This window comes from Gopherus flavomarginatus, chromosome 1, assembly GCF_025201925.1.
Source record: "Gopherus flavomarginatus isolate rGopFla2 chromosome 1, rGopFla2.mat.asm, whole genome shotgun sequence".
Classification (NCBI taxonomy): domain Eukaryota; kingdom Metazoa; phylum Chordata; order Testudines; family Testudinidae; genus Gopherus; species Gopherus flavomarginatus.
Window position 1 is genome coordinate 120,765,946 of NC_066617.1, and position 25,161 is coordinate 120,791,106.

General features: G+C 40.1%; 2 protein-coding genes across 3 annotated transcripts in view; both read right to left on the reverse strand.

Annotated features, from left to right (window-relative positions):
- The window catches only part of LOC127058843 (zinc finger and SCAN domain-containing protein 29-like), a 338,756-nt gene that overhangs the window by 32,331 nt on the left and 281,264 nt on the right, over positions 1–25,161 (reverse strand). The window lies entirely within an intron of this gene.
- RERG (RAS like estrogen regulated growth inhibitor) overlaps positions 847–25,161 on the reverse strand; it is a 139,769-nt gene continuing 115,454 nt past the window's right edge. For both annotated transcript variants that reach the window (XM_050969612.1, XM_050969621.1), the window contains 3 exons: positions 20,744–20,800; positions 3,086–3,159; positions 847–1,998 (listed from right to left, as the gene is read on the reverse strand). In XM_050969612.1, coding sequence (XP_050825569.1) covers positions 1,591–1,998; positions 3,086–3,159; positions 20,744–20,800 — 539 coding nt within the window. In that variant the 3' untranslated portion in view covers positions 847–1,590. The remainder of the gene's footprint in view (positions 1,999–3,085; positions 3,160–20,743; positions 20,801–25,161) is intronic.

Sequence of the window (25,161 nt, forward strand, 5' to 3'; positions counted from 1 at the left end):
CTTACAAATCGAATAGCACCACTTACCTACCCCTATGATAGCATCCTCTGTCCATTTTTCATTCTCCTTGCACAGGCGTAAATGACTACACAAGATGCCAAGCAGTGGAGAATAAAGCTCTGAGTATTTGCATAGAAGGGGGATGTTAATCAAAGGAAAGAGCTGCTCAGACTCCTCTATTAGTGGGACCACCCAGTTGCCTATAATTCTGCGTGATGTTAGTCTTGGTTCCATTGCTAGCTGCCTAAAATGGTGTAATGTAACTGCTAAGAAAGAAGCATAATCTGAAAATTTTTAACTACCTCCTAATTCTAGCTCCTGTATATATATGTCTGTCTGTCTGTCTGTCTGTCTGTCTCTCTCTCTCTCTCTCAAGAAGGCCCCAGAAATGGAGCCAATAGGTGAGTGAAGTAGAGGGAAAGCTAAGAGCTGGCTGAAGCCATAGGGATGGAGGAAAGGAGAAAATTAAAAAATCAGATCAATACTATTAAAAACTCAAGAAAGCCTAAAAATTTCTTCTCCGCTGGTTTAAACTAACCATTGGCTCAAGCCATAAAATGTAGATCTGTGTTCTAAACACCTGAAAGTTTGGGGGCTTTTGTAAAGAAAGGAGCCATTTAAATTATATCTGCATATGAGTTTGGATTTTGAATTCTCAACCTTCTGAGAATTTGAGGCTTGGGCTGGGCCTATCTTTAGTTTAACATAAAAGTGGATGCATGATTTTGGATAAAACAGCAAAGTGGAACTTTCATCAAAAACTCATAACTAACCATAACCAGATCTCTGGAACTTCACTAGTAGATTTGTTATCTTTGCCTGATTCCCGCCCTCCCTCCCCCCCAAACTTCTGTTCTTTTAAGTGGAATGCTGAAATTGCCTTCGGAAAAGCTGTTTATGCAATATTCCCTGCCCACTTTTGTAGATCTGAGAGACCTGGAAAACCAGCCACACTTATGTCCTTCAGACCTATTGAAATTCACCCATCACTGGTTGAAATCTCTACTGTCATGCAATATTTTTCCTATTTTAAATACATACCTAAGAATGTAGGCGCTTGTATTGGGCTGGAAAAATAATACAAGAGAAGAGGGATTATAATAAAAGAAATTGTGTGTAAATTTAGTGTTAGTGAAATGTGCCAGAATAACAGTTTTGGAGAGTACAATAAAGCAATCTCCCAGGTGATTCAGTCCTTGGCCTCTCTGATAAGGATGCCTCGCTGGACTGAGACTCATTACTCATAGGCCACTGAGCAGCCATCAGAAGATAATGATTTTCAGTCATTACCAATCTGGGCTGGATTGGAGCCAGCAACCTAGCTGTCTCATTACCAATCCTTTGAGTCATCCAATCCTTTAGAATGTCTCTATGATGTTGGACAGAAATGGTGTGGAGTGGATGCTACCACTCAAAAACCATTTAAATAAAGTAGAAAGGAATCTGCCCCATGTACTCAAAAAGTGATGACGAGATTTTTTTTTTTTAAGTAAAGCTTTGACCATCTTTTATTTTAATATGTCCTGGCTGCCTCCTCCCCACCCCAACCTAATCTTCTCTACACCGGTTCTCTACTTAGTTACAATTCTTTTAGCTGCTGATTTTGGTGAGCATCTTGTTAATCGCCTGCTTGACATGGGTGGTGGAACTCCGTCTCCGAGTCTTGCCCTGGACCATCTTACGACGCCGTACCTCACGGCAAAGCTCATAGAAGGCCTCCATGATGTTGCCTTCACCTGTGCAAGCAGAGCACTCATAAAACGCACATGCCAGTTCCGTGGCCAGCTTTTCTCCTTCCTCTGTGCTGACCTGCCTGGAGTGGTCCAGGTCTGCTTTGTTCCCCACTAGGATCAGAGTAACATTCTTGGGTTTTTTCACTTCATCCAGCAAGTTCTTGAGTGGCAGCACTTCCTCAAAGCTGCTCCTGTCGGTGATATCATAGACTAGCACAAAGCCTTCACCCCATCGTACGTGTCCTTCCTTCTGAATAGTGTCCTCCTGTTTGGAAAGAAGGATAACAGTTTAAGGAGAAGATCATACCCTGGCTGAATACAGTGGGAAACTAATACAAGCCCTTCAGGTAGACATCCGTCCCATATGCTCACCTCTCAATGACTGAGCAGGGTGCAAGCCATTTGCACCTGGGCAAAGTGGGTGTAAAACTACAACTTTTCAGATTTTACATCCATTCTGCAAAGGTGGAGATGACTGCACAGGGTGCAAGGCAGTGGAGAATCTGACCCTAAGGATCTACAGCTGTGAGCGGAATAATGTTGTTGTGTGTTCCTGTAGTAGATTTTGAGGAAAAGTCTGATAGGTTTGGATGGGTTTCTGGTGGTTTTCAGTGTGAGCACCTACCAGTGTTTGGTAAGAGTGAATGGTGGCCATGGTGAGGCAGAATCCACAGTGTTTGTTTTGGTGGGTGTAGCTTACAAGTTATACTTGTGTCCTGGCTGTGCATGGCTGACCATCGTGTATGATCAGCTGGCTGTAGGACGTGTCTGTTTGCCGCCTATATCCCGATATTGTGATTCCTTTCTAAGGAGTTAGCTTCATGGAGTGCTCTTGGGTGTCCATATAGAGGAATACTGCTAGACTATCTGTATCTCCTCTGGATAATGGCACTGGGCAAGAGTGATAACCCATTAGGGAAATCTGGTAATGCGATCTGGGCCAGGCCTGTCACTGTTACCACAGATTACATTGCACTGATTTCATGCAGAGCCTTCATCTTGCAGATTTATGTGGGAGGCTCCTTGTGCACAGAGCCAGTTGCTTCCAGATGATGAAGTGGAGTATCTTGAGGCACCAGCTGAAGTTCCTTACGCAGCTTTTGTTACAGTTAAGGCATGTAAATAAAGAGTTCTCCAGATGGTCACACACTATCTCCACCTGCTCTTCCACATTACAAAACTCTAAACATTGATCTGAGTGCAGCACCCAAGACTGGCAGCCACTGCTCAGAGTGGCATGGGCTCTACTTGATTTTAGTCACCGGAAATGTCGTGCAGCTGCCTTACTCTCACCTCTTTTCTCCTATTTATTTGTGTATAAGAATCAGATCGTCTCGGCTGTTCTCACTCACCTGACCAGCTGTGTCTAGTATCTCCATGGAAACAACTTCATCATCAATAGTTGCCTGATGACGATAGGTAGACTCTTAAACATAATAAAAACAGTTTGAGAAGAGTTTGAAATCTAAATGCAGATTGTTAGAGCAGAATCTTCTATACATTCCTTGCTACTGTTCTATCATGTATAGATGTGATGTAAAGCTTCCCCAGCATCCATGAAGTGGAGCTTTTTCATACCTCAAACATCCTAGCTCCTCTTCTCATGGCTAAGACCTACCCATGTCTCCCCATGTGCCACCCCATAACCTTCTTCCATACCGCATCTTAGAACTATGACTGTCCATAGACATAACCTTTGTACTATACACATGGGACCTCTGCAATTACCACAAAGGGACTGAAAATTTTAAAAAGTTAACCAGCTATCCAGTAACATTCACAGGCCTGGGTCTTCCTATTGGACAATAATATAAATAATATCTGCAGCATGTAACCCAAGACATTTCTGTGATGGAATGTTTAAAAAATCATAACTTTCAAAAATGAAACTGGTTTCAATGACTATGGCTTTATTTACATCAGGGCTGAATTTGATCCAATTTGTTTATTCAGACTGGAACGTGGCACTGATGCTAGCACACTTATTCTTTTTTTTTAATGGATTTTATTCCCCTTCAGTTTATTTTTTTAAGAGGGAAAAGGGCTAAATCATGTTAAAATATTTTTCAAACAATCATCATAAGTTCTTTTCAAAAGATTTTTATATAATATCAAACTAACCAATAATACTGAAATTAGATGCAGACTTCCATATTTCAATATATTAGACTGATTAAAAAAAAGTTCTCAGTTAAAATAGTTTCTGAATACATATTATTGTTACCGCTAGATTAAAAAGCTAAATGCACACACATGGTATAAGATGGATTTACAGCAGACATGAATTTGGTGTAAGATCTTGTAATTAAAAGAAGAATCCTGGGATCATTCAGGACATCTCTCAGAACCATATTTAGCCTGTTTATAAACTCTTCCTAGAATACTTGATGTACCCTTCACATTCCCGCTTATTCCAATAGATATTATCTTACTTGCTAGTATTACATATGGGGCTTGGAGTCCATTGCTATGGATGATTTTTAAGTGGTCAGGATCTTGGATTTATGCATCACTGAATGCACCGCAACTCCAGCAACAGGGAGCCTTTTAACCTCATGCTGTGATGATACTTTCTCTACTGATTTGGAGGGAAAAGTGCCACCTCCTGAAACACCAATGCTGCTACTTTGGAGGTCTCCAATACAAAAACTGACTATGCCTGTCACTGCTTAGCTTGAAATCTGACCAGCTCAGAGCTGAAAATGGTGTGGCTGCAGACCAGGGATCTACTTAAGCTACTCGCTAAGCATAGCCCTTACACTGTGATAAAATTACAGAACAGCGGGATTTATTTTCGGAATGTTTCTTTGAAACATGCTGAAATCATCACTTTTCTAGCAAAGGCTCAAAGCAATGTGTATGATTTATAAGACTTGCCAAGGAGAGTTAAATATACACACTTTCCATGATATAGGAAAATAAGGGTGCATTTGGTGCCTCTGAAGTTCTGGAAATAGGCAACTAATCAAATAATTAATGATACAAGGATGCTTGTTTTATCTTAATAAGTAGATGACACTTAAGTGTGATAGCATTTGACCTAGAACTTGGAAAATGATTCATGCTAACATTCAGATTTATTACTGTTGCCAGCTCACAGATGGTCTACATCAAAAGTCAAATGCACATGATATAAAACTGTACTCAGCAATTCTGATCACTTGTCAGAGATTTACATTTTATTTGGTGCAAATCTCTTCAATGGGAATGGGAGGATGTGCTCAAGGAAACTTATTTATTGAATCAGAACTTCTGAAAGGTTTTATGTTCTATGAATGTCTCTCTTCCCTATTGAGGGATGCCACCTCTCCTGAATAATGTGTTTAAACTCTCACATTATTCTCCCCCACCAAAAAGTAACTTGCCCTCATCACTCAGATTGCTTTAAGTGGTGCAGCTGTCACCAATATGGACAAATGGGCAAGTCCCTCCATCAGTCAGGCAAGTGGAAGCCAAATGGCCAGTCCCTTTGTTTTCAGTTTTTATTTTGTTTAAAATTTCCCAGGAACTTACTGGTGTTTGTTACAAAACTGTCAAAATGGGCAAAAGTTGGTGCAAAAATTAACTTCACAGTTTTCTGGGTAATATTAAGCTAATACTGGGGATGGGAGAACAGGAAAAAGAGCAACAAATACAGAAAAGTAGACCATAAGTGAAGAGATGGCAGAGAGGAGGGCGTCATCTCCATCTCTTCTGCATCTGAGTCCACTTCAGAAGTTCAGTTACCTCGTTAAAATAAGACTTAAGTGGGATTTATGTAGGGAATATACCTTGTTCTAGCCTTCTGCCCAGAGGTGAGATTTATCTTGGATGTGTAGCATTGATAGGGGTAAGAGAGGTGTGAAATGTTGGTAGTTGTTTTGGATAAAGATGTATCTGGTTTTGAGCTTGAGTAAGGATTGTGGATTTGGGGCAATTTTAATGGTATTTAGCACTATCTGGATGTTTATGAAAAAGCAAATAGCCATTATTAGTCTCAAATTGACAAGTATGAATTTGGACTAAGGGCGTGGAGCTTCCTATAAGCCCAGTTGATTAAAGCACAGGGCTGTCAACCATGGCATCTTGAGTTGTATTACCTTTCTGAAACTAAATGGTCTTGACTTTGCATTTCTGTAATACTTCACACAGTACAGTACCTTGCTTTACAGTAGTTCAATATCATTACATACAGAGAAACTGCGACAGAGATGTTAAAGTGCTTTGACTGGAGTTGTCATGATCTAGTTGAGGAGGCATAGGTCTAACAGAAGAGAGTGGTCTTCTAATCATGGTTATGATATGGACTTTTCAGGTGACCATGGGCAATTTCCTGAGCCTTGGATTTTCTGCCTGTACCACGCACAATATGACCTAGTAATAATTCCATACTGTAATTATATGGCTACCACCAACTAAGTGGAAGGAAAATTTTATAGTTGTGTTTCTCTGTCCATAAATGCTTGAATCAAAGAAGGATTTTGCTGGCCCCTAAGGAGCCAGTCAGCTACTGTGGTCAGAGTTGTGGTAAGCCAATCAACATTAGAAACGCTGAAATGGTGCTGTAAAACTCACCACTTGACCCCAATCGGTTATAAACTTTGAAAGTCCTTGTTAACTATTGGGGTGTTACACGTCATATAATATTTTTGGTAATTTAAAGAAAAGGGGTTGCTGACCATATTGCTTTGGTCCTATAGTTGATCTCATTACTCTGATGGGTTTCTGAGTGGCAGTAGCCATGTTAGTCTGTATCAGCAAAAACAATGAGGAGTCCTTGTGGTACCTTAGAGACTAACAAGTATATTTGGACATAAGCTTTCATGGGCTAAAACATATATTCTGTCTACTGTATTTTCCACTCCATGCATCCAGTGAAGTGGGTTTTAGCCCAGGAAAATTATGTCCAAATAAATTTGTTAGTCTCTAAGGTGCCACAAGTACTCCTTGTTGTTTTTATTACTCTGATGGTTTCACTTTGTATAATAGTTCATTTTGCAGCACTTTTTTTCAATAATATACACATAACTCTTTCAAGATTCATCATTTGAAAAATTAAAGCTCATCCTTTAAATATTTAGACCATACCAAGGGACCCCAAAAGCATTTCTGAAGCAACGTTAGTCAGTTTATTTTTTTTAGCCTACAGTATATTAGCACAATTATTCAGTCCCACATAACTAATGAACTTCTAAATTCCCAGATGCGGAGAGTCCTTTACAAGAAGAAGCAAAAAACAGATTGAAAGCTTCCCCTGGGCTTATTTGTGCTATCTTGTTAATAAGTGTATTATATAATCACTGTATTTTTCTGAAAAATGGATTAAAAGTCATTATGAAAAAACCATACTATTAAAATTATATAGAGAAAATATTGAAGTATATGATCCACAGAATGCAAATCTGAATGTCCTACAAAGCCTGAGGTTTTGATAAATCTGATAGCATCTCTGTGCTATGGTTATAATACATTCAAGGGAGATTACATGAAGAATGAACACATTTTCTTGTCCTGAATAAAACTGAATTGGTCAATACATTTGTTCCAGAAGAGCATATTTCAATTCAATTTTTCCTCTGAGATCTACTTTGTAGCTCTTGGACCACATCCTCAGTTGGCATAAATTGTCTTTAATGGAACTACATCAACTTACACCAGCTGATCTGGTCTCTTGACTCCAATGTCTTGCTCAGTATAAATTCCATGGATATGGGGAGAGCAGAAAATGTGGGTAAAGTGTTGACTTACAGCTCTGAAAGGAGATTTTCGCTTTATGCTTTTAGGAACATGTTTATCGTAGGAATAGGCAAATCAATTTGGATGAAATAAATACCTCCACAACTTTATGCCCAAACTTTGACTGGTAGCCAGGTCTATTTTCAGTACAGATGGGCCCAAATTTTTTCTCATCCAGAGTTTTGGCTCATGTCCATCTCTAATTTCAATGTTCAAAAAAGACAGCCTCACTGGAAGGAGACGTTTAGAAATATGTGAGAAAGTTTATGCTCATGGTGTCTTCCACCCCCATGCAACCTGGAAGCACTGGAGACCTAGCGAGAGAGCCTGTTCTGTGAAATTTTCAGACCAGTCTGTAGACCAATGAGATGCAAGCATGTGAACTTCTGCTTGCTTAATTGCACTGAACTTTCAAATCATCATTTAAAAACTTTATTTTCCCTTGGATGAAGAAATATGCATAGGAAACTAGGGCTTGTCATAAAGTGATGAGCCAAAAACTCATGTTACCCCCAAGAAACTCCATGGAGGTCACAGGCATTGCATGGTGTATATGCCTGCAGAATTTGTCCCCATCTAATTTGAGAACTGTGAATCATGGCACAGCCAATTTTCCTCCATTCCACAAAAACCTAGTGTTGTCTCATATTGTTTTACGTGTATTTGCTCCAGCTGCATGAGTAAATTTTGTCTTTCTTCTCTGCTCTCTGCATCTACTCACTTGCTTCCTCTCAGTCCTTTTCAGTCTTACCACTACTGGGACCAGGGACATCTTCTCTTTAGCACTTACCATCTAGAGCATGACATTGTGTGCGTGTGTGTGTGTCTCTCTCTCTGACTCTTCCCCCTCCACCCATCTTTTGTCAAACCTCATCTAAAAATATTTTTCTTCCTTGCCTGTGACTCATTATTGCCTACTCCATCTCTTATTGCCCTTATGACATGCTTTTTCTTTTACTGGAATCAGTGGAGCTAATATTTGTTCACACTAGTGGAGGATCTGGCCCTACGTGCTTATAAAATAGGTTTTTTTTTAATGTTGAATGCATTCTTTCCCCTCTTTTTATTATTGTCATATACGCAGAGCCATAAATATGCATGGGGCTTTCCATTCACGCTATGTTAAAGTTACACACTAAAAATCGCAAAGGGTAAAATTTCCAAAAGCACCTAACAGCTTGTCTCTATAAACACTTAGGGCACTGCAGGCTAGTATGGGGTAGATTTACTTTGCAATGGGAGTAGGTTAAAGGACACTGGGAAGTTTTAGTGGGGGGCAACAGGATCCACATGGATACTTAGTGCATGGCAGGCTAGTGTGTGGTAGATTACACCCCAACTTGTTGTGAACTCAGTGTTTTTATAGACAGACCCTTCTGCCCAGGTATTTAAAGCTATTCCAGCATTGCTATGCTCAGTGTCACAATGCCTAACTGGTTTAGGAGCCTAAATTTCATTTTCAAAAGGTATTGTCATTAAGGAGTCTAAATCCCATTGACTGTCAATAGAATTTAGACTCCTAAATCCCTTTTGGAAATGAGATTTAGGCTCCTAAAACAGTTAAGCATTGTGGTTCTTACTGTTGCAATGTCTAAATAGCTTTAAAAACCTGGGTCTTCGTGATTTAGGCTCTTAGGCTCCTAAGTTATTTTTGAAAATGTGATTTAAGTTCTTAAATCACTTAAAATTTTTACTCCCCAAAAGTCAGGAACTACAAAACTTGAGGCTTCAACAGGTCACGTTCTGTGTTCCATATGCTTGTCTCTCAGTGAAAAGTTTACAACACCCACAGCAATATTAAGCCACACAAAAAACAGAAATGTGGGTCTAGAAAATATGGGAGTTAAGCCTGAATTTTACCACCCCCTTCATGCCAATTGTCTGAGAAGAAGCTTCTGTCCCGACCAACACCTAGCTAAGGCCAGTCAGGGAGATACACAATGATATCAGAAAGAGTGCAGGATTCGCTAGGCTACGTTAAATGATTTAGCTGTGTCAGCACTGACCAGCCTCAGAATTTTTCAGATTTTTATCTTTTCCTCTTTAATTCTCCCCTACCTCAATTCAAGCAGAGGCACTAGTCCTCAGTGCGAGTTATGTCCACGACAAGCTTCAAGTTAAATAAGCCATTCTTGCTGTAGTTATACCTTTTTTTAAAGTGTCGTTAGAGAGCAGGTGTGTACTTTCCCCCATAAATGGAAACTAGCCAAAGAGATTTTGCTCACAATTTATTATTTTTCATCACTTTGAGGCATAGAGCAAGCATGGGGAAATTTCAGTCTGGCCAGCGAATGTTTCAGAAAATGAGCAAGTATAAATAGAGAAAGTATTTTGCAATCATAACTACCGTGGGCATAGCTAGTGCCCAGTATAACACTTTCTGCTGTCTTCCATTTATTTAATTCTGTAAAGTGCTTTGGGATATTGTATATATGTAAAAGTTGCTATAAAACAGGCTGTATTTTATCACTGCCATCAAGAATGCTACATCTTGAGACCGATATTAAAGAAAACATAAAACATATTAAATAAATGATTCCTACATTGTTCCAAGCTTCTTCCTCTGCTGTTCTTCATTGTGGCCTCTCGCTTTGAGTCTGCCATGCTTTTTAAAGGCCAGTGTCATGGATTTAAAAAGTTCTAGGCCATGCCCGTCTGCTTCCTTATGGCTACTTCAGAGAAACCAGGAATGTTTCCATAGCTCATTTCCATAATATATTTTATATAAATTCCCACTATAGAGGAGCACAGTGGGAGGCAACAGAAGATATATTAAATTTGTATGAGGTCAAGTTAATTTTTCTTTGAAATGGGAAAATTAAGTCTAGGAGAGGTGCCTACATCCTATTTAATATTGTTGATCCAGAAGGAATGAGTAGCATCATTAATAAAATTCACAGATGACACCAAGGAAGCAGATTGCAGCTGGCCCACCATAAGGCCCCATTCCAGCACAGCATTAAGCACAAGCCAAAGTGGAGAAGGTTGTTCCCCTTACATCCTTGCTTGGGAGCCTACCAGAATCCTATTGCTTATAATTCCTGAGTGCAAGGACTAGGAAAGTCTAGTGTCACTGCTAGATTCCTCCCAAATTGGCACTGGGGTAAGGAGAGGGTATTGGTCTATTGGGATGCAAATACTGCTCTCTTTAAAGGTTTGCAGTTTCCAAACTGGAATGCACTGCACTAAATCAGTCAAAACACCTCAGGTACCCAGTTGATATGGTGCACTTCCTCATCCAGTAGCTACTAAAGTTAGACACTTTTAAATCAGCAATTCTGGATAACTTGCATCTAAGAGTTTTAAAAAAGCTGGTTGAGGCACTCACTTAGACCATTAATGTTGATTTTCTGTAAGTTTTGGAACATTGGGGAAGTTCCAGAGGACTGGAAGAAAGCTAATGTTGTGCCAATATTTAATAATGGTAAACGGAATGACCCAGTTAATTATATGCTTGTCAGTCTGACTTTGATCCCAGGAAAGATAATGGAGCAGCTGATACAGGACTTGCTCCATAAAGAATTAAAGGAGAATAGTATAAATAATGCCAATCAATATTGGCTTATGGAAAATAGATCTTGTCAAACTAACTTAATATCTTTTTTTGATAAGATTGCATGTTTGGTCGATAAAGGTAACAGTGTTGATGTAATACACTTAGACTTCTGTAAGGCATTTGATTTGGTACTGCATGAAACTTTGATTTAAAAAGCTAGACATAAAATATACATGGCACAGATTAAATGGGTTAAAAGCTGGCTAACAGGTCTAAAAATGTAATGTAAATGGGGACTCATCATTGAGTGGATGTGTTTCTAATGGGGTCCACAGGGGTGGTTTTTTGGCTATTTAACATTTGTATCATTGGCCCAGAAGAAAACATAAAATCATTGTTGATAAAGTTTGCAGATGACACCCTAATTGGGGGAGTGGTAAATAATGAAGAGGACAAGTCACTGATTCAGAGTGATCTGGAGAACTTGATAAGCTGGGTGCAAGCAAACACTATATGTTTTAATATAGCTACATATAGATGTATACATGCAGGAACAAAGAATGTAGGCCATACTTATATGATGGGGGACTCTATCCTGGGAAGCAGTAACTCTGAAAAAGATTTGGAGAGGGGTGTATAATCAGCTGAACATGAACTCCAGTGTGATACTGTAGCCAAAAAGGCCTAATGCAATCTTGGATGCGTAAACAGAGGAATCTTGAACAGGAATGGAGAGGTTATTTTACCTCTATTTGGTACTGATGCAACTGCTAGAATACTGTGTCTGGTTCTGGCATCCACCATTTAAGAAAGAGGTTGACAAATTGGAGAGAGTTCAGAGAAGAGCCATGATTTAAGAATTAGAAAGCCTGCCTTATAGTGATAGACTCAAGGTTATGGGATGACCGGGTACAGTTGATAAGTACCCACATGGAGAACAAATATTAAATAATGGGATCTTCAGTTTAGCAGAGAAAGACAGAGCATGATCCAATGGCTGGAAGTTGAACCTAGATAAATTCAGACTGGAAATAAGGAGTAAAGTTTTAGCAGTGAGAGTAATTAACTATTGGAACAATTTACCAAGGGTCATAGTGGATTCTCCATCACTGACATTTTTAAACCAAGGAGGATGTTGTTCTAAAAGACATGATCTAGGAATTATTTTGGGGAAGTCCATTGGTCCCTGTTATGCAGGAGATCAGATGAGATGATCACAATGGTCCCTTCCGGCTTTGGAATCTATGAAAATGTTCACAAAAGACAGACTTTGGAATGATCGGTGGTGAAATGCAATGAATGTATTCATCTTTTAGGCACCATGACTGCACTTGAGTTGATGGGGAGTTTCAGTTAACCAGGGTATGGCTGAACTGGGTTTTTTTGTATCATACTCTACAAAGCAACATCATTTAATATGACTTTATGTACAGCACCTTGATGGGAGGGTGAATGTGCACACTCAAAGATGTGTTGTGTGCTCTAATAACGTTCATTATTGTGATACAAGGCAATAGTGTTTGTGGCTTGTTTAGTAAGAGCAGTAGGGCAGGGTTCCTGGATACTTCTCTTAGCTGTGCCACTGACTTGCTGTGTGGCTTTTGACAAATTGTATAGCCTTTCTCTCTCTCTCTGCTTCACTTCCTCACCAGTAAAATCCTCCAGCTCAAAGAAGTGTGATCAAGTTTTAATGAATTAATGTTTGTAAAGTTGTTTAAGTTCCATGTCTTAAAAGTGCATAGAAATGTAAAGTGTTTATCCAAAGGCTGTATTTTGGGCAAGAATCTACCAGTGTAATATTAAAAAAACCATGGAGTGATATTTTGCTTGTAAATAATACAAACTCCATTGTCTGTAGCATTTCTCTAACTTCACTGTATTACTTGACTGTGATAAGAAAAAGAACTCATGTTTATGGAGGATGTGAAGGGCAGAGGATGGTGGTAAAGAATCTTGAGTCTTAGCCCTGCTTTACATTACGTGTTTAGACTGAATTTAGCAGCCTTAGATCGATTTAACCCTGCACCTGTCCACACGACAAAGCCATTTTTGTTGACTTAAAGGGCTCTTAAAATTGATTTCTGTACTCCTCCCTGACGAGGGGATTAGCGCTTAAATTGACCATGCTGGCTCGAATTTGGGGTAGTGTGGATGCAATTCAACGGTATTGGCCTCAAGAGCTATCCCAGAGTGCTCCATTGTGACTGCTTTGGACAGCACTCTCAATTCAGATGCACTGGCCAAGCCCTGCAAACAGGAAAAGCTCTGCAAACTTTTGAATTTCATTTCCTGTTTGGCCAGCATAGCGAGCTGATCAGCACAGGTGACCATGAATCCCAGAATTCAAAAGAGCTCCAGCATGGACCGAACAGGATGTACTGCATCTGATCACTGTATGGGAGACGAATCTGTCCTATCTGAACTCTGTTCCAAAGGACGAAATGCCGGAATATTTGAAAAAATCTCCAAGGGCATGAAGGGCAGAGATTATAACAGGGACCCGCAGCAGTGCTGCGTGAAGCCTACCAAAGAACCAGAGAGTCAAATGGCCTCTCCAGGTCAGATCCTCAGACATGCCGCTTTTATTATGAGCTGCATGCCATTCTAGGGGGTGCTCCTACAACTACCCCACCCATGTGCTTCCCTCCTCCCCCATCCCTCCTGGGCTATCTTGGCAGTTATCCCCCGATTTGTGTGACGAATTAATAAAGAATGCATGAATTTGAAACAACAATGACTTTATTGCCTCTGCAAGCAGAGATTGAGGGGGGAAGGGAGGGCGGTTGGCTTACAGGGAAGTAGAGTGAACCAAGTGGGTGGGTTTCCATCAAGGAGAAACAAACAGAACTTTCACGCTGTAGCCTGGCCAGTCATGAAACTGGTTTTCAAAGCTTCTGTGATGCACAGCATGCGCTGCTGTGCTCTTCTAACTGCCCTGGTGTCTGCGCGAAATCAGCGGCCAGCTGATTTCCCTCAACCCTTCACCTTGCCATAAACATCTCCCCCTTACTCTCACAGATATTATGGAGCACACAGCAAGCAGTAATAACGATGGGAATATTGGTTTCGCTGAGGTCTAACCGAGTCAGTAAACTGCGCCAGCGAGCTTTTAAATGTTCAAAGGCACATTCTACCACAATTATGCACTTGCTCAGCCTATAGTTGAACTGCTCCTTACTACTGTCCAGGCTTCATGAGCCATGGGAGCAAGGGGTAGGCTGGAGTAGGTGCGACTGTGCGGTGCTGCTGACTGGGAGAGCAGCCTGAGGGAAAAGCCTCCAGCTGGCATGATATTCCAGGCAGGAATACTCCATTAGATGAAACTTAAAGAAAAGAATGACCTGGAGTCATTCCCATTTTTGTCCAGACACCCCCGACTGACCTCACTGAGGCCAGCCAGGAGCACCCATGTCTGCCCAGGCGTCCCCGACCAACCTAACCGAGATCGGCCAGGAGCACCCACGGGATGATGATGATGGCTAGCAGTTGTATTGTACTGTCTGCCGTCTGCAAGGCAAAGCAAGGGAATGCTGCTGTGTAGCACTGCAGTACCGCATCTGCCAGCAGGACGCCGGAAGATATACGATAACAGTGAGCTGAGCAGGCTCCATGCTTGCTGTGATATGTCGTCTGCACGTCTAACCCAGGAAAAAAGGTGAGAAACGATTTTTTGCCATTGCTTTCAGGGAGGGAAGGAGGGAGAGGGGCCTGACGACATGTACCCAGAACCACCCGCGACAATGTTTTTGCCCCATCAGGCACTGGGAGCTCAACCCAGAATTCCAATGGGGTCGGAGACTGCAGGAACTATGGGATAGCTACCACAGTGCAATGCTCTGAAAGTCGATGCTAGCCTCAATACTGTGGACGCACACGGCTGACTTAATGCACTTAGTGGGTACACACAATTGACTGTATCAACTCAATTTCTAAAAAATTAACTTCATTAAATGGACCTAATTTTGTAGTGTAGACATACCCTTACATTTTAATTATGTTGCCATTTAAGTTTTCTTGATACAACAGACTACTAGAATTAGTGATAGTATTGTTTGAGATTATTAACTCTCTGATATCAGTTTAAATATAATATATAGATTATTTTTAAAATCTTAGTGTATGTCTATACTTAGACTGTAGTGCTTCAGTGTACACACTCCCTATGCTGATGGGAAGGGTTCTCCTATCAGCATAGGTAATCCACCGCCCCAAGAAATGGTAGCTAGGTCAACAGAAGAATTAGTCTCTCGACCTAACACTATCTAATCTGGGGGTTACGTCGGTTATCTTTGTGTCCCCAGGGCATGGATTTTTCACATAGAGATGTTCTGGACCAAAATATATCCTGTAAATATGTAGCCTAATATTGCATTGGACTTTTGTTATTCTGTCACATTGCAAGCTCATTTGTTGCCACTATCACAGCAGGTCTTGTTTGACACTGCAATATCCCTAATTTCTCCCTCCTAGGGTTGTCAACCATCCAGAATTGTCCTGGAGTCCCCAGGAATTAAAGATTAATCTTTAATAAAATATTATGCCATCTGATGAAACCTCCAGGAATCCATCCAACCAAAATTGGCAATCCTATGCCCTCCCTTTTTGTTTTGGATTCCCCTCCATCTGCTCGGATGCACTTTCCCTGGGTGAATCTCATTTTATTTTCTCATACCCCTAATCTCCTTGTATGTTGTTTGTCTTTCATTACTAATATCTGCGGCTCCCATCAATTTAGGCCTTTATCACAACTGTCATGTCACAACATACTCTGAGGAAGAGTCATAGATTTCAGACTGTGATCCCTACTTATCAACACTGGTAAACAGAAACTCACACAAATAATCCTTGTAAAGCCAATGGGCAAAATCCTGGAAAAACTCAAATTGACTTGAAATGGAGTTTCACTCACTGAGGCTACCCATGTGAATAACTGCTCACCAATATCACTGAGAGGTCATAATATGGTCTTTGGGGTGAAATAGATCCCTAATATAGAGGGTCAACAAAAGGCCTGTGCATGCCTGCAGGACTTGCGTGGAACACGGGGCTTCTGCATACGTGTGACTAATTCTGCTCCTGAGAAGATATTGTCTGGCAGGCATGATGTGTTTGTCCTTCTGCTGTCATGGCAACAGGTAGTGGCAGTGCTGCCCCAAAGGGTCATCCTGCAGCTGTGCCCTTGTGAACACTTCTGCCTGCCTGTTGTAAGCCACAATGCTATACCTATGCTAGGCCAGCGAGGTGGCAAACAAATGCTCATGCTACCACTGCCTAGCAACCAGAAAGCATCAGATTTAGTGGTACTTAGGACTTGGGCTGGTCCTCTCCACAGAGGTGAATTTCACCCTGTTATGTTTGGTTTGATGGATATTTTTTAATCTGTAAATAGAGCAAAAATAAAATGGAGAGCAAATATTTCCAGTTCTACATCAACACCCACCACAGAGGAGTGTTGTTGATAATTAATGTTTGTGAAGCACTTTTAGACTGCTGGTTAAAACATATCCTAGATGTGCCAAGTGTCTTTAGACATTTTAAAACCATAACACATTTTCTTGTTTAGTGGAAATTGTGAGCTTGTTATGAAAACAGATGTATGGTAAAAGCCTCCTGGTGCTCAAACCTCCCCTTCTCAAGAACTTGTATCCTAACTAGAGAAAATCTAGTTGAAACACCCAATTCAGACACCCTAAACTTTGGAACAACTATGGATCTGGATCTAGCTCTTGAAGTTTGCAACTTTTGGTCTCTCTCTTTTTTCTATGCACATTCTGTATCCTCAGTGTGCATATATAGCACAATGTTTTGATTTGTTATAAACAGAGATTGATATGCCTCATATACCCAGGCAGATAAGGAATTAGTAGAGCCCTGCAAATGTGCCAATATCCACAGATATCCGCAGACCATGTTTGAGGATCTGACGTGAATACAAATTTTGTATCTGCATAGGGCTTTAGCAATTAGCTTCAATGGCTTGGTACCTTTTTTTTTTTTTTAAAAGGTAGCAAACACCTACCAAGAAAATGATAGAGGAATGTGCTTAACTAAGCAATAATGATCAAGATGTAGGGCAGCCAAGAGTTGGCTGATAGTTAATAGTTTCTGGATAATGAGCTCTGCTGATACTGTCATTCCTAATAAGTTGAGAATGGAAAATTAAAATATTAAGTGTGATACAGTTGTATAGGGTCATAGTTCAAGGCAGCTACACGTCTATTCCCCCTCTATGGTCCAGCAAGGGCACCCACTAGGCTTCTGGCTCCCATCTGCCTCCACTCTTGGATGGAGACACATGTCTCTTTCCCTCCTGACTGGGATATTTCAAGGCCGACAGCTCCTTGCCTACAATAAGAATTCCTCGGTGAAGTCCGGTTTCCTAAGCAGGCCTGCATTACTTTTCTCCTCAGAGACAGTCCACGGTGTAATTGCAAAAGCTGTTACCACACAGCTCTTTCTAAGCAAGCACATTTATTCTTAAGATAAAAGCCTTAAAGGGAAAGTATATTAAAAACAATAAAAGAACCTACACGCATGCTAATAAGCTTACCAGAAATCAACCCCTCACTTTAAGGGTTCACTCTGGCTGGTGACCATCCTTCAAATCCCACCAAGGGGTTATCCCAGGATTACGAGTTCATAACTCCTTTTCTCAGAACAATAACACAGATTGAGCTAAATCCATCCAACCCTTCCCAGGAAAGATTACATCCACCTCCCCTTGCACAGAATATCCTGTCAATTTGTCGGTTCAGAAAAAAGGTTACAAGTAAATTTTAACTCAGGCTATTTAACTAAAAGTCCTTTCTTTCTTTGTGCCTGGAAACTCCAGTATGAACCAGTATATGTAAGCCTCTCTCCAGATGGCGGTAGCAGCTCTCTGGAGGTGTTACAACCTGAATGAATATGCCAAACAACTCCCAACTGTTCTTAGTGGGTTGTGGTCCCCCTCCCTTATGAAATTACACACAATCCCCGGCCCACAATGATACATAAACTTAACTCAATAAGGTTTAGCTTAATTCAGTATGGTTTGTCCAGGAAATTGCCCAAACTGTCACACAGGGCACATGTATAGAAATAATATCCTGTGTAGCAACCCTAGTGCTGAAAGACCCTCACTTTAAATGGGAGTTCCATGCACCAACGGTCCTCAGCAAAACCATGCTACTCATTCATGGTCCCTCTTCATGTGTGTGGCAACTGAACATTATAACTTGGGTCCTGGAGACATAATAATACATTCACACAGAGGTAACATGCGACAGAGTCCTGTGGCACCTTATAGACTAACAGACGTATTGGAGCATAAGCTTTCGTGGGTGAATACCCACTTTGTCAGATGCAATGTCTTGCATCTGACGAAGTGGGTATTCACCCATGAAAGTTTATGTTCCAATATGTCTGTTAGCCTGTAAGGTGCCACAGGACTCTGTCGCTTTTTACAAATCCAGACTAACACGGCTACCCCTCTGATACTTGAGAGGTAACATGGACTCTCTAATTTTTGTCTTGAAGCTTAAAGAGGTACTGAATCCCATAAATTCCTTTTAATCTAAAATGTATTATCCCTTTCAGGAATTACAGAAGGACAAGGAATTTTATGTTGTTTTATTCACTCTAAATAGAACCCTAGTGAATTTCCTGTGCCTTGGAAGTTTTGATGTAAGTCCTGGTAGAAATGGAATTGCCAAGGGAAAACCAACTTCTAGCATGGCAGAATTAATGGATCCCATTGGATCTGATATAGAAAATTAGCTGTAAACATTACTTTTTTTTGTCGCTTGCAGCCTCAGTGTTTCTGGCAAAATCTCTTGTTGCTTAGTAGCTGTGTGGTGTGCATCTGTTTTAGTTCTACATTTGAAAAGTCACTTGACAAACATGCTTATTCTCAATGTAGGATAAATATGTCACACTGACACAGTTTATGTTGCTTTAAACAAAGAAACAGATTGATATGATTCTTCAGAAGAACAGAACAAAACCAAACAAAACAAACCTCTCTCTGTAAAAAGCCATAGTAAACCCAGTTATGTAGTATCTAAAGAGATGCCTATACGCTATAAGCCACCAAAGGATGACCATGATAAGGACAGATACAGTATTCTCTTTAGAGAATGCATGTTTGTGCTAATTTCCTCAATCTCACTGCTTCCACCAGAGGCTCCTATCATTGATTAATGTCCAATTGATGACATTTGTTAATTTTTGCATTTGTAGTCTTTTCCATCTGAACATCTCAAAGTGCTTAGCTTCTCAACAGCTGTATTGGATAGTTATCTCTAAAATTAGATGAATATGTAGAATTTAATAAATCAAAGGAGTAGCAGCCCTGGATGCTGAGTACCTTTTGTGGAAGGAAGGAGTCATCAAAGGATCATGGGAGAGCAGGTGATCTTGTGGCCACTCACTTCTTGTGTAACTCAATACAAGTTACTTAGTTGTACAGGTCTGAAGATAGATTCTACTTTTGTGGGTGCCCAGCTTCAGACATCTAGGACCTGATTTTCACTGATGCTGCGCATTCAATGATGTAATCACTTAGCACTTCTGAAAAATCAGGTCCCAGGGGTAATTTAGGGTACTTTGCTATTTGGGAGCCAATCTGAGACACTTTGGGCCCAATTCTGAGAAGTGCCAAACACCAGAACAGCTGAGATTGAAGTCAATGGGAGCTGTGGGTGCTCAAGAGCTGTAATAAGGACCTGGGTGTTTCCACGTGGTCACCCAAAGGTAGAGGCTCCCAAAAGGAGAGGCCTCCTTTTAAAACTGGAGACTAAGGACTGAATGTTCAAAAGGATTTAGTTGGTATGACACTCAGTGAGTTAGGCACCTTGAAATGTGATCCACAAAAGCCAGCAGGGAGCTAGGTGGGGAGCAACCTATTGTTAGCCAATGGGAGATGCTGACCAGAGCCAATGTATGCCAAGCTCTGCCTCTCTCTCTCCAGAGGTAATCACCCAACTCCAGGCTGCAGGGAGGTGTCTATTTCTGCTTGCAATTCTCAGCCAGGGAGTTAGGGTGCCTCTGCCATTTTAGCAAGAAGCCAGAGAGAGGAGTGGTCATTTGGTACACAGAGAGAGAGAGAGAGAGAGAGAGAGTGCGCAAGCATGAGAATGACTCTGTTGCCCGGTGGTTAGAGCACTCACCCAGCATGTGGGAGACCAAGGATCCAACCCCTCTGCTCCAATGACTTTCATTATTTATCCACAGTGCAACAGGAGAGATGAAGGGATCTCCACATCAGAATATCCCATAGCCCAAGGGTTAGGGCATTTGAAACGTGGCAGATCTCTGTTCAAATCTCTTCTCCCTCTTAAGCGGGGGGACTTGAACTGGAGGTCTCACACTTCCCAGGTGAGTGGTCCCAAGTGATTTGCACAGCTTACACAGGAAATGACTGTCCACAGGATTATACCTCCCTTGCCCCTTTGAGTACTCTTCCCTAGCCCTTCTACCTTCTACAAAGAGTGGTGGTTACTCCCAAGCAGAAAACTAACATCATTATTCCATGGGTCAAATTCTAGCCCTACAGAAATCAATGGCAAAACTCCTGTTAACTTCAATAGGGGTAGGTTTTAACCCCACATATAGTCTTTGTTTGAATGTATTTATACCTGTTGATTGTGCTACATCAGCTGGCTGTTCATTCAAGCTAGGGATTTACCTCAGAGAAGCTTTAACATCATATTTAAGGGATGAATGAGGTTTTGGAATTTTTACACCATGCCTTTTCATTGCTTCTACAAAGCCAACACCTGCAGCATTCCGTAAGTATTTAGAATAAAATGTAACCTACCTAGAGTGGGGTCATACTCCCAGATGAACCGTTTGGTCAGGAAGCGCACGACGAGAGCTGTGGGGACAAAAATATCTCTCATGAAATTTTAAAACCTCTGACTCATTCACTTCCGAGGGGAGCGTCTTTTGACTGTAGGCTCATAAAGAAATGGTGAGCTTTGGGGAGACAGTGCAGAGGTTTCGTAGAATAGACTTGAACCAACACATATAATCCAAACATATGCAAGCTTTGGCAATGGAAGGTTTAAATCTAAATGCAGATCTGGATCGGAATTGCACAAACAGCACCTCTATCTTTATAACAGGACAAGCCTGAATCTGACTTTTCCCTAAATGTCTTTGTTCAAAATCCAGATCCTGATTTGAATGTTGTTTTGAGCCCAGTTCTATGGCAGTTAAGGTGAGCAACACCATAAATTTTAGTGTCAGTAGTACATACTCTTTTGAGGTTGATTTTAAGAGGAATTTACTAATTGTGAAAGATGCCTGATTGACAGCCCTGGAAACTGAATTTCTTGGTTTATTTACGGAATATCTACACCAAAGGCAGTGGCAAAGCAAGCTCTGCTCCTGCCTATGGGCTCAATCCTTCTGGGACCAGCCATAAGAGCAAGAGCTTATTTTAGTGCCCAGCTTTTTTGCTAAGATTGCCAACAAAAGTACCAATTGACAACAGGACTGAGATTCATAAACTACATGTAAGCTACTGAAGAACCATCAGATAGTAAATTTCAATCCCAGTCCTGGCTTTAAACATAAGCCCGGCTCTTCCCAGCAAAGAAGGAAAAGAGAAAGATATCGAGTCTGATCCTCCTTTGCCCTGCTCCTGATGTAGCCAGTGAAAAGCAGTTGTAAAAAGAACTACCATTCTGATTCAATAGCATTTTAAACTCTTTTTGCACAACTGCAGGAAGATAGTAAATTGGGCTTTTTGTTGGTGTTTTATTCTTGAGGGGCACTGGGATACTGCAGTGATGTGTGTCAATACTGGAACCTGTGTATCCATAAATAGATCAACAGGCTCTAAAATTCCTTAACCATTCGTTTCCTCCATTTTTAAGCTACAATATGTTACAATCCTTGTTCGGCAGTACGGTAAAAATTATGTGCTGGAATTTTGTTTTCAAACTATTTCTTGAGTAATAGCCAATGAAGCTTTTGGTAGCTTTATTTCCCTCCACCCCACATCCCTATTCATGCAGTTGAATATATTTGGGAGAGAAAAGTATGTTTAGTTTTCATTTCATAATGGGAAATTATTCATTTTAGCTAACCTGTATTATATTAGAAGAAACACAAGTAACACAGTCATGAGCAATTTATAAAGGACTTGATCCTGTGGGAGTTACCCAGGCAAAACTTGCTTTGGGTGAAATTCACCCCTCTACAGAGGAAAAGTATCAAATCCCTTTCTTGGCTTTAAATGGTACATACTCTGTGTCCTGGCTATCAGCACAAGGATGAATTTCATCCACTATACATAGGGTTGAATTCTAAATTCCAGCAGCTGATGTACTATTCTTCTGAGTTTGGATGGATGTGGTGTGACTAGGAACAAAGCTTCACCTGCACCTCTGTAGGTAATTTCCTTCAGAGTGGTGAATTAGCAGTGAATAGTTTTAATTGTTTTCTTAATTATCTACTGCCATGGGAGCACAGATGTTTTAGATAGGGAAAATGCTCACTTAAGCGGAGGAACTTTGAATACTGTGCTATGTCCCTGGGTATCTTTGGTAATTACCTTTGTACAAGTAAATTTATTCCGCTGTGTCAATTCTTGAGTTATGTCTCATTGCAGGTTCAGATATTCAGTTAAATGCAGACTACTTGCCTGTAGTTATCACTAAGTGAGTAGAATTACTTGTGAGTAGATTAATCTCTGCATATAGGGAAAACACCAGGCTTGTGAACCACTTAAATCCCACTTAATCCCTCAAAATTATGCAAAAAATATACAGAATTTAAGTGCTTGTGTTTACTCCATCATATAATATTGCAGTGAAAATGCTATTGATAAGGTTGAAATGAAACTCCCCCATTTAAATTTATCTTTTCCAAGTAGCTTACAAATTCTCAGAAACACACCAGAGAAGGGCCTGGCTGCTGAATATTGGCAGTGTAGTGACCAGGGGACCCAAGATTTTTAAAAGGGATTAGCTGTTTTGGGTTCCCAACTTGAAATGCCTTAGAGTGTTCCAAACACCTACCTTCTGAAAATCAGGCCCCTCTAAGGCATTTCAAGTTGAGCATCCAGAAAAACCTGAGGCACTCAAAGTAACCAGTCCCTTTTGAAAATCTTGGCTTAGGTCTTTTAAATATCATAAAGCAAATCTATAAATCTGATAAATAGTTTGGTTTTTCTCTTGGGGTGTGAGCATTTCTCACCACCATTCTCCTGAAACAATTTATCCTCTTTGTCTTGTCTACTTGCCATCTTGTGTATCCAGCTATAGTATTTCCCAACTACTTTTTTAACAAATTCAATTAATGAAATTGTAGTTCTATACATGAATCCTGCAATAAATACATTAGAGCATCAGATGAGTCACAGTAAGTTTCAAATTTAGGAACAAACATGCTTATATACTATATGATTATGCCTGATTTTGTCTATTTCTTTTTTTAACAATCTAAGATTGTTTGAGTCCAATATGGCTGAAATTCAAGCAATCTAACTTGAAACAAAAAAATGGTTTGAATCCACAGTTCTAGAAGTGACAATTCTAGGCCATTGACCAACAACAGACAATTAAAATCCTTTCTCCATAATAAAATACATATTTAGAGAGCTGGGACAGAAACCCTGTTGCTTTAGCTCTGAAAAACACAGGCCTCTTCCATTTGAACTAGAGGAAAAGCTATACTGGCTGCTAGCCAAAGCTATAATTTTTATGTTCTTTCTAAGATGCAACCAACCAATATAGGGCAACACATACACAATTTCTGTTTCTACTCAAAAAGATCTTGATGGAAAAAATATAGTTAATAACTTTGCTTAATTACAACCTATTTTCTTCAAATATGCCAGACCATGAGTTTTCAAGAACACTTAACTAAACATAAAAGTTTGGAGAGATAATATTAATAAGACATTCCTCAGGGAGATGACAACATTGGACAAAAGTCAGTTTCAAATTGGGGTAATTTTTGGATAATCTGTTTTGTTTTTTTAAGCAGCTGTTAGAATATTTCTGAGACGTAAATTAAAGACAAAGTTGATTAGAGTGGATAAGGCAATTTTCAGGCCAAACTAATTTTCCAGGCCAAAAGTTTTCAGAGTTAAATAGGGCTTTATGATGAAAGCAAGTTGCAAATTTAACTCTAGAAAATGTAGCCACAAGGGCTGAAGTTAAGGTTCAAGGCTCAATCTTAACTTCTCAAAATACCTGACATTTGATTGCTTCATTTTTTAGGCCTGGTCTAAACTTAACAAGTTTTACTGGTATAACTATATCATTAAAGGTGTGATTTTTTTTTTACTTGCATAATTATGCCAATAAAAGCCCTAATGCAGATGCAGTTACATCAGTATAAGGTGTTTTATAATGGTATCACTTATTTCACTTTGCTGAACTAGAATAAACTATACTCATATTATAAGCACTTTTGTACCAGTATAACTGCAGCTGCACTATGGGGTTTTGGCCACTTAACTAAGGCATAGTTAAAGAGGCAAAACTCTTAATTGTAGGCAAGACCTTAGCCTTGACTGAATTTTTTTTTGTTTTTTTGTTTTTATAGAAAGTTTATATTGGACTGGGGAAATAATACATGGACAGGGTTTTCCTGACAATCATCCAGAAAGCATCCTAACTACAATCTCTCCTTCGGCAAAAAGCTTTCAAATGGTTTCTGTTAACCTTGTAGCCTTCTAGGAGAGTAGACTCTCACTCAGTCAAGAATCCAGAACTAATAGTATGTGATCCATCCCAACCAATCCAGCCTGAAATTCAATATACAATGTGAAAAGTTGCCATGAAGATTCCACATCTATTCAGAAATTGGTATATATTCCATATGCTAATAAAAGTTTTGCTAATATAGGAAATTTCATGCAACAGGCCAAATTATTTTACCATAACTCAGTGAACCTTAAAGGGGGACAAATTTCAATACTTCTCTTAATTTCACAAGTAATATTCCAAACAGCTCTATTAAAGACCTTCTCAATAGTTACTCCTTTTTTTTTTTTTAAATAGAGCACTATACACCTATTCTGTCAAAGGGAAAATCTAGATTCAACCTTACTTATGAGGGCACTAGCACATATGCTGGGTAAGTGGTCCTCGGATGCGTAATCATAGCTGGCTAGCAGCAGCATTTCATCACTTATTTGTATAGCCTCAGAAAAGGCACAAAGACATGATCTGTGTAATACTGTGCAATGAGAGAAGAGCAGGGTAATAACACTAAGCA